We start from the raw sequence: 10,363 nt of genomic DNA, 5'->3' as shown, positions 1-10,363 counted from the left end.
TTCTCATTCCCAACCACAAGTACCCTTAGTGTGCCATTCTCCATTGCAAGTGCCCGTAAGTCTTCGCCTTGCCATATTTACTGTCTCTTGCAAAACGATACCAAGTATGCCATGATCATGGTTTCCGATGTCGTTGGTTGGGTGGTTGTGTTGCTATCTCCACACTTGGGTGATTTTGGATCATTTTCCACAATGGTTGTTGGACCTTGCTGAAGAAGAAGAACCCTTGCGAGTGCTGGAAGACATTGTATGTAAAATAAGAGATGAGAGTCAACTTTCTTAAACCTGTTCACTTTATAAATACTGCTACAGAAACTCCTTCCATAACTCTGAAAATTTATGTCTCTACATCAATGCATAGAGGGCATTGTGCTCTTCAATTCAGGCTATAGATCACCCAAATAAGAGTTCGAATGAAAAAGTTATGATCAAAAGAGTGAATTGATGTCTATTAGGTCAAAAAATGGTTTCACACACACACACACACACACACACACACACACACACACACACACAGAGAGAGACGTTGTTGGTGGATTATCAGGGAGAGTGTGAATTGTGGACGGCTAATAGTGGGAAAGAGTCGATAGAGTTGGTAGTTGGCAACGCTTGTGTGTGTGGTTTGTGGTTGGGAATGTACAAGTGTATGCAGTGCGGAGCTACCAGAAGTTGGTGAAGTTGATAGGCATCTCTAAACCTGCATGGGGGGTGGTTGGTTGGTAGGCGGACGAAGGGTTGATATAGGGTGGCCTTGGTCTAAAAGAAACGTTGAACAAAGGATAGAAAAGGATTCTTCCAACTTAAAAAAAAAAAAAAAAAGATGACGGTTGTTTGGAGTCTTTGGGTGACTGGAATCGGTTCGAGCATTCTGCAATAGTGAGAACTACAACTATAGGTGGCATGTTGATGAAGTGCAAAGCAAGGGGCAACTCGTCGACAACGACTCTCACTCTCCTCCTTTTTCTACTACTAGAATTCCTCTTGGTTCTTATTCTTACACACACACACACACACACACACATATTTCCCGATTTAATTAAATAATTTCCGTAATTGCATGTGTCCTCAGATGCACCTCACTACTAATTACAATGATACTAACAAGAACTAATTACTACATTAACAATGTTTAGGCTTTCCTAAAATATTGTCATTCTTACTATCCTTTTTTTGTAATTATCAAAACTCACAATTGTGAGTGGATTATATTGAGCAGCCCAATAAATTACAAGGTTTTGTCATGCTCATGTTAAGCCATGACAACATCCAGGGATCATAATTACAATGGCTATCAGGGCAGCCACCCCGCCTCATTCTAATATCTTTTATTTACCGATGGCCAAGATTTGCCCCCATCCTAGGCATTCCATCTGCTGACAACAAGGCACCAGTAGTCCTAGACCAATCCTCCGAGTGCTGCTTGCACCCGAGTGCCCATATTAGCACTTTGCTTTCTTGTATAATTTCTGCGAAGCTTGCCACCTCAACTCCTCCTTCAAAAACACGGCGGTTCCTTGTCTGCCATACTATCCTACATACGAAAAATTTGAACCCCAAAAGGGCGCTTTAGGGTCAAAGATGCTTTTGGAATATACTCTCTACACCAATGATATTGGGCTCGTGGTCCCACCAGTTGTTTCATTTTTCTGAATGGCCATAAATTGAGCATTTTAACTTCAAATTTATCGGACAATACTACATTTGGAGTGCGTTGTCGAGCTGTTTCCATTGATATGTTACATGATATAGTTTTTGAGGTATGTAGATATGAGCTATCCATGCCCCCCCTTTTATGTCCTAGTATTGATTGAACTCTGATTGGTTTCTCTTACAAGGCCCCTATGGGATTCATATTTTTCCTAATGTCGTGTTACTTTCCCTCATCATAAATTGAAGAAGGATTGCCGATAACATATTCAAAGATTTGCAAGAAATATACAACATCAAGACGGAATTAAACAAAAAAATTGAATAAAACAAAAACAAACTATGTAACTACACTTGTCTTTCGTACACAATCATGATGAGATTTGTTGCTGAGAGGAAAATCGTACACTTCTAGTGTTTTTTTGTTACCAAGAGTGTATCCTCGGCTTTGATACCACTTCTATAGTCGGGAGTGTAGAGAGCCCTGCAAAATATAGAAATAGCATGTTATATATGATAAAATCGATCGATCTTCATACCTAGATAGTTGCATGAGCACATAATCAAGCTATACACGATCTGAGAGAGATCATGAGAGCGAGATAGAGAGAGGGAGCGCGTGTAGGTGCACCTCCTAGAACGGAGTGCTACACCAACACGACAAGAGATGAGAAGAGAGAAGGACACAAGCATTGGGTGCAGTCTCCCCCCGTGCAAGAGAGCATTTTCCTCTTGCACGTATTTATTTATAGATTCCTTGAATGCTCAAACAGTGCTCAAAATGGTTACAGATTGCCCGACCGGACATAATAATGATCATAGCTCATAAAAAACACTTGAATAATAAAATATACCTAAATGTGATATCCTTTCGCATAAGCTATACATCGCGAGTGAGCTTTTGCCACCTGTCAGTTGCAATAAATATATATATTTATCAATATCCATTACAATATCAATATACATAGCCTTATTGCTCGTTTGAAGTCTATGCACAAAGACGATTGTTCTCAACTATGATGGGGTTCATATGCTTCGATATCTCTATACACAAAATCCTTAAGGTCGACCCTTGACTATTGAGGAGCATTAAGAGAGAGAGAGAGAGAGAGAGAGAGAGAGAGAGAGAGACCATTCTATATTCCACGTAATTGTTTATTTGCACTATATCCTACTAATATTAGAGCCGAGTCGCACCCAAGAGAGTGGGGGGAGTCCAAGGGAGGTCGCACCCTATATGTGTTTGATGAAAAGGTGGATACACTTAGAAATTTGTGTTGAATGTGGCTATCTTTGATTGGAGGAGACTGTTCTACAAAAGAGGAGAGAGCTTTACTACCGAAAGGCCTGTGCGAACAAGATAAAGAGAGAAGAATGTTTTGAACATACAACCCCAAATTAGATCTGTTCGACGAGTCTTGAACTCAAGACTTATTACCGTAAAGGGATATGGATAACATCGGAGAAGAAGAGCAAGAAGAGTATTCCGAGAGAGAGAGAGAGAGAGAGAGAGAGAGAGGAGCGGCAGAAGTCTTCATCAGCTCGCAGGAACAATCCCAAGAGAACTCAAAGGTCTCCGACCTCAAGAGTCAGAGAGAGAGAGAGAGAGAGAGAGAGAGAGAGAGAGAGAGAGAATTCATTTCTTTTAAATTGATGGGCGAAAGAGGTCAGACCATAGGTCTATGAAAGCCTTGACAATGAGATCATGATAACGAGGAGAATTGAGAGACAAGTAGCATTGGAGGAGCTCCACAAGGTCCAACGACTCATGAAGCTTCTTATGGAGCACCATCTCCATCATGGACTCTTTGAAGTCTTGGCTTGGATTGCTGGAGCACTTCACCATGGCAAAGCTCTCATACACTTTACTCTTCTCTACACACTGATCCTCCCTTGCATCCACCTCTTCCTTGTTCGACCCATCATTACTTACATTAAGCCCCCCTCTCTCATTCTTCCCTTCTTTCCCTTCCTTACCTTTCCCTCCTTGCACCTCAACCCTGGTCTCTCCTCCATTCAATTGCTCCCTCCTGCTACAACTCTTCGATAGCATTGCGCCCACCGCATCCCTTTCACCCATCTCCCTCTCAATCAAAGTTGCTATACTAACAGTATAATCTTCTCCATCTGCCTCCCTTGTGCTAGTGGGACTCCTGGCCCATGTACATGCAACTTTACCATCACTTTGTATGCTCTCATTGCCGTCTTTCTGTCCCTCTTTCGACCTCATGCTCTCAGACATCCGTTCCTCCTTGGCATAATCTTGCTTTGAAGTATTCAATGAACCTGGACTCTTGGACGGAGACGCCACAATGCCAGACTCTTTACCATATCCTTCTTCCCCCTTGCTATACATCCTCGACCATGAGGGTACACTTATGATGCCCTGCAAGCTTTCATAATCATCATTGAGATTCGATTGCTTGCTCCCACTCTTCGAAATTGGCGGCACCCAGCTTTGGCAAACAAATGCCTGAGAGGTGCGTGTGCTCGAACTCCTGGAAAACATCGGGACCACATCACAATCTTTCCCATCTAATTGATCTCTGAGCTTCCTGTGGCTCTTACCCACGGACTCCATGCAGCGATCATTGTAGCTCCGTATGCTCACATCACCATCATAATCATCATTGTCTGACGATATAGTGCTGACATCCTTAAAAACCTTGGACTTGTTTGATGTCTCAGGAGATGCTCCCCGAGTGTTAAAGCTTCTTGAACAACCTTTGCATTGATTATCATAGGAACTACCAATGAATGCCCTCCGTGTGTCAGTTCTTGGAGACGGAGAAGCCGTGTTTAGACCGGATTTGATACTTTCAGAAAGCAAAGACTTGGCGCGGCTGTGGTGGTCGCATGGTGGTGCCCATCCATATCCACCTTTGCTTTTGAATGATGGAGAAAAGCAATGGTTGGCATCAAAACTCTCTCTGTTTGAGCTTTTCTTACTACCATTACATATACCTGAATGCAAGCTCCTGTAAGTACCTTTACTCTTGGACAATGATGGATGCGGTAAATTTGCAGGATGCTGCCTCCAAGCAGGTAAAACAAATTCTGAACATGCCTCATTATAGAATGGAGACAAATTTGTAATGTCTTTATCAAAGTAGAAACCTTGCTTGGGAGGCCGTCTTCTATGCTCATCGATGGAGCCATACCTTTCCGGTAATGCCTTACTTCGGTGGCTTCTGCAACTCTCCAATTCACTATCACTAAATGCAGAATCACTCGGGCTAAACTTGTCGAAACCTGCATCGACATTATGTGCCCATGGACTTCTCCTGTTGAAAGCTTGATTTAGACTTATGGTCTCCAAGAACAAAGATTCATTAGAAACACTTCTCCTATGCCTGAGAAAATCATCACCCTCTTGCCTTAATTTTGCATTAAGTGAATTAACACTCTGTGCTTCCATGCCATGGACTTCATCAGCTAGTGGTGAATGCAAACCATAGAAAGCCCGTGATCCAGCGAGGGCCACCTTCAATTTCTCGATCGATGGCACCTTTTCTTGCGCCCCCAACTGACACAGATGATCAAAACTATGAATGTTGGCATCAAAATGATCATACTCTTCCAATGCATGTGGGAATTTGCCTCTTGCATCCTTCTGCCCTCTCCTTTGCTTCGATGATGCATCCTTGCGGGCCTTTCGCGACTTCCGCCGCAAAAATGTGACAGTGTTTCGTATCTTTTCCATAGCAGGAAAGAGCTCACTCCCTTCACTAGGAAGAGAAGAGAAGTCCCTCTCCCAAACAGAGCTGGAGGAAGCCTTATCAAAAGCCGTATCCTCAGATGATGTATTGCTCTGCCCAGTGAAGCTTGTGGAACCAATGTAATTAGAGCTTCTGCTAGCTTCATTAGTGAAAAGCTTATCCTCTTCAGGGAACAATTTCCTTGCAACCAGACTCTCATCATGAGGCTCAATTGAGTTCTTTACCATGAGGTCAAGGTCGAGCTTGTCAAAAACAGGGGCAGGCGAAGGTGCGGCGAAGAGGGGGCTAGAGTAGTATGTTCGTCTCTGATCATAGCTGAGGTTGTTCAATTTGCTATTGAGCTCTCGCAGGTTGAGTTGAAAGTTCTTATCTGACAAGGGGAGAGGAGTAGAGAGAGAGGGAGCTTGTACTGGAGGTAATGGGGTATCAATGCATGGAGCTTTAGAAAGGGGTTCTCTGGTTTCGGAGACTCTGTCTTGAAGGCTCTGTGTCTCTGAGGCACAAGGGGGCTGCTCTAGAGCGGGGGGCGCTGGATTGGCGGAGTGAGTTGCAGAATTGGCGAAGTACTGGATTTCCCCCTGTTCCCAATTGGCGACTAACTGGGTTTTCGCACTGGCGAAGTGGGCTTCCCTCTGTTCGATCGAAGGTGCAATTGTGTGGGAGGTATGTGAGAGGCATTCTCTCTCTTCAGGAAGAGAGCTGGGGGATGTGAGCGATTCCCTCTCTTCAAGCTGGGAGAAGCTAGCAGAGATAGGAGAAAGGGTAGAGCTGGGGAGAGGGGAGCCCTTAATGAGGAGCTGCTTCCTGGAGGAGCCCAACTGCTTGCGCTGAGAGGACCATCGTTTGTAGTTGATGGCGCCTTGCTGATGAGGGCTTCCACCTACGCGCATGCGCAGCTCCATCTTTAGTCTGCGATACCACACACTCGGCATCATCGCCTGCAATTTCAGCCGTAATTTGCCCATGATGCATACACTCTCTCACTCTCTCTCTCTCTCTCTGTCTCTCTCGCCTGCTTCTCTAGTACACACAGACGATCATGCGTTTCTGCGCATTGCGCAAGTTATCCTCTCTCTCTCTCTCTCTCTCTCTCTCTCTCTCTCTCTCTCGATCTCATGCACACATACTGCCACTGCTGGTCTCTCTCACCTCCTGCTAAACTGAACGTCCGTAATCATTCCCGTATCCCTTCTGCGACTTCTGTCACTCTCTTTCACCCTTTAACTGGCATATTTAGTTAGGAATCATCATAGCTTCTCTCTCTCTCTCTCTCTCTCTCTCTCTCTCTCTCTCATAGACAGCCATAGTTCTAACTTCTCTCTCTACCCACAATCACCTCTCCAGTTTAAAGGAGTTCTCTACGCGGTTACCGGCCCACAATCACGTAAATCTCTCTCTCTCTCTCACACACACACACACTGTACACACACAAGCCCTCTCTCTCGCCACAGAAAACAGCATTCTTGTCAAAACAACTGCTTTCTTCATTCCATTTCTAGATATCTCATGTCCAAACAATGCATGCACAGTGCACACACGTCAAAAGCCAACCAGGCGGCCAGGCCGTCCTCGTATCTTTCTATCTCCTCTCTCTAAGTGCGTCATCAATCTGACCTGTTTGTCGATCAGGACTCAGCAAAAAGAGGATAGAATCGTAGAAAGAGAGAGAGGAGAGATAAGAAACTCTGAGTCTTGAGAGATAAAAAGAGAGAGGAGAGAGAAAAGGTGTAAGAGAGGGAGGAGGAAACAAAGGGCTGGCCTTGGAGCCAAACAAGAAAAGCTTGCCCCATTTATTCTACACACATCGACTGTTTCCTAGGCACCTTAGAAAATTGAAGCGCCTTTTCGGGATGTTTTAATGAAAATTCATTGGCCTCAAATGCCGGCCAATGCTTTTCTTTATTAGCCCCCCTCTTGTCCTCTTCATACTAGGTTTCCAATTCCCCAGTGTCCTCTTCTGTTATCCACCCTTCATTTCTTCTCCATTTTGTACGTACCTAGTCTTAGGGTGGGTTCAGATTGGAGAGGTGGAAGTGCCGCACCTTTCCACTACTTCCAGGCGGAAAACAGACATGCTAAGCTCTGCCGCCGTCTAGCGTTCACACAAGATGGTAGCAGCCCTGGGTCCTTTTGCTTGCATGGCGCGGCTCCATTGGCTAGAGAAGAAAAGCATCAGGGTGGACTTGTGCTCACGGGCGGCCGAGGGGTCGGAAGAAAAAGAGGGCAGGGTGGAAGAGATAAAGTGTAATTCTTCCTCGACGTGGCAGCCCAGTCACCATCTTCCACCGCCTTATGTGAACAAGGCAGCGAGCGAGGGCCATTTTGATTGGCTCGCAGAGAATTTGCAGCTCTTCCGTCGGGCGATGTGAACCCAGCCTTAGCACTCTAGACTCTAGAGTGCTAAGAGCCATGTTTCGTCGTGGCGTAGTTGTGTAACCACGACACTACTTACCATAGGGACTTAATGACCTACGACGGTGGGATCGATGGCATACAATGTGCATACATGTCAAGCTCCATGAGTGGTACAAAAAGGTCAATAGGTTGACTGGATCCCCTCACATCCAATTATCAAACCCCCCTCTCACTTGGTAGCTTGTTGCTCTAACCACATGCCCTCGTGGGATTCCTTGTCCCCTAAGCCACTCCACTCCATAATAAAGTGTACGTGGATAAGAATCTCATTAGAATGGGAAGGACGGGGGGAGAACTTGAACAAGGAAAGTAAACTTGGAAAAATCGGATGGCATCCGTGCTTCGCGAGAAACATGCTTCACTTCAGTGGTGTCAACTGCACTCACCCTAGAGTTCATGCAATACTCCGTTGTGTTTATGTTGAGGGTGGTGAGTGCCATCGTATGTTGCAAATGAGTATTCTGAGGGCAATTACACATTGCTCTACAAATATCCATGGAAGTTCAATGTCTACTCTCTAAGCCAATAAGAGTATCGGAGCATAGCATCATGGGCATGTAATATTTAGACATTGCATGACTCCATTGAATTAACATGATGTGCTCAAAAATTCAAATAGACGATAAAGGAAAGCTAACAAAACACATAACACCTACTTAAGGTAGTGTAAAAAGTTACAATGGTGGATTATGAATTAATCCTGCCTCTAAAATTATCAAATACAGGGTGAGAATGGCTCTAAGCTCCGTACTGTGCTCGTGCCCTAGACATGCAACATCATATCGCACACCTTTCCCCTCTCACTCGTTTATCTTTCTCATCAACGCTTGGCTCTGAGTTCTCAACGTCTACTTTCCCCTTGGGGGAGGTGTGATAGCTCTGCATGATGCGCTACGCAGTGCTTTGGTTGGAGAAGCAGGGCAAAATGCTACCATCGGAGTCAACCCTTTACATCAACAACCTCATCGACTAGAGTTGTAAACCAAGATATCCTTCAACAAGCTTCACCAGCATGGCAAGGGTTGTTTCAAAGACTTACTTCTCAGAACACTCTCACTTATGCACATGCCCTTCAATCAAGGCCGGCACTTAGCTTTGGACAAGTGCAACAGTTCCTTCACTATGTCCCTTAGAAATTTAACTTGGACAAACAGAGTACTGTTGGCTTTCACATTGCAAATCCACATAGCTCTCTCTTCACTAGACACTCCAGGTAAGTTCTCATCCGCGTGTCAACAATGGTCTCCTTTCCATAATCTCCAATGTTTGGAATCATATTGATCAACATCAATGTGACACTGAGAATAACGTTAATAGCCATCTACACTCCTTTGATGCTAATCCCCAAGGGAATCAATAGGTGGGTGACAATGTTAAGCCAACTATTGATGCAACCAATCATAATCCCTCAGAAAATGAAGGTAAGGGAAACTCTCAGACCAATGGTGAAAGCTTTGAGGATGAGGTTATTATGGGAGCTGTAGAACATGATAATTGGTTCAAACATCTATACGATAGAGTGGTGATTGGTCTCTATGATGGGATTAGACCACGAGTTGAAGTTCTCAAGCATTGGATCTCTCAAAAAATGAAGGTAAGGGAAACTCTCAGACCAGTGGTGAAGGCTTTGAGGGTGAGGTTATTATGGGAGCTGTAGAACATGATAATTGGTTCAAACACCTATAGGATAGAGTGGTGATTAGTCTCTGTGATGGGATTAGACCACGAGTTGAAGTTCTCAAGCATTGGATCTCTCAAAAAATGAAGGTAAGGGAAACTCTCAGACCAGTGGTGAAGGCTTTGAGGGTGAGGTTATTATGGGAGCTGCAGAACATGATAATTGGTTCAAACACCTATAGGATAGAGTGGTGATTGGTCTCTGTGATGGGATTAGACCACGAGTTGAAGTTCTCAAGCATTGGATCTCTCAAGAGTTGAAGTTCTCAAGCATTGGATCTCTCAAGACCATGAACGTGTTTGCCTCTCAAGTTCATTATCTCCCTAACAACTATTATTTGTGCCTTTTTGATGCTTTTGAAAGGGCTCTCCAAGTCATTGGAAGGGGACAATGGCTAACCCTTTGTCTATCTTCAAGTGGTATAAGGGTTTTGACCCCAAGGGGAAGAAACCCTGAAAAGTTCCTGTTTGGGTTGATTTATGTGACTTCCCATTAGAAAATTTTCCTTGGCTTAAGCAGGTTGGCCTACAAGTGGGTAAAGTGCTGGGACAGAAGCCCTCCAATGGAATAGACCCCAAATGGGATCCATAGTTGATTATTGGGGTTGACACAGAATCCCCTCTTAGAGAGTATATCTCTCTCAAAGATTAGTCTATTCAAGTCCTACATACTCAAAAAATTGTCTACAGAAACCTTCCAAATGCATGCTTTCATTGTCTCAGACAGGGTCCCCTTATCAAGAAGTGTCCAGAACTTGCAAGTAAGGTGCAAAAAGAATAAGAATAAGCTAAAGAAACAAAGGATGCAAATCAAGATTCCAATAGGTGAATAGGAGGGTCAATTAGAAATAGGCTCCCTGGAGAAATAACAACAACACCTATGTCAATAGATATGGTGCCCTTCT

General features: G+C 44.2%; 1 protein-coding gene across 1 annotated transcript; it reads right to left on the bottom strand.

The window, feature by feature from the left end:
• Nucleotides 1–3,273: 3,273 nt before the first annotated feature.
• LOC147459572 (uncharacterized) lies at nucleotides 3,274–6,772 on the bottom strand. Its single transcript, XM_086510813.1, has one exon. The coding sequence runs from the start codon at nucleotides 6,329–6,331 to the stop codon at nucleotides 3,293–3,295; it is 3,039 nt and encodes a 1,012-aa protein (XP_086366939.1). The 5' UTR covers nucleotides 6,332–6,772; the 3' UTR covers nucleotides 3,274–3,292.
• Between the last annotated feature and the right edge of the window lie 3,591 nt (nucleotides 6,773–10,363).

Source organism: Adiantum capillus-veneris, chromosome 4 (assembly GCF_014529385.1).
Source record: "Adiantum capillus-veneris isolate H3 chromosome 4, ASM1452938v2, whole genome shotgun sequence".
Lineage (NCBI taxonomy): Eukaryota > Viridiplantae > Streptophyta > Polypodiopsida > Polypodiales > Pteridaceae > Adiantum > Adiantum capillus-veneris.
Note: the sequence above shows the minus strand (reverse complement) of the source record. Positions and strands in the feature narration are given on the sequence as shown.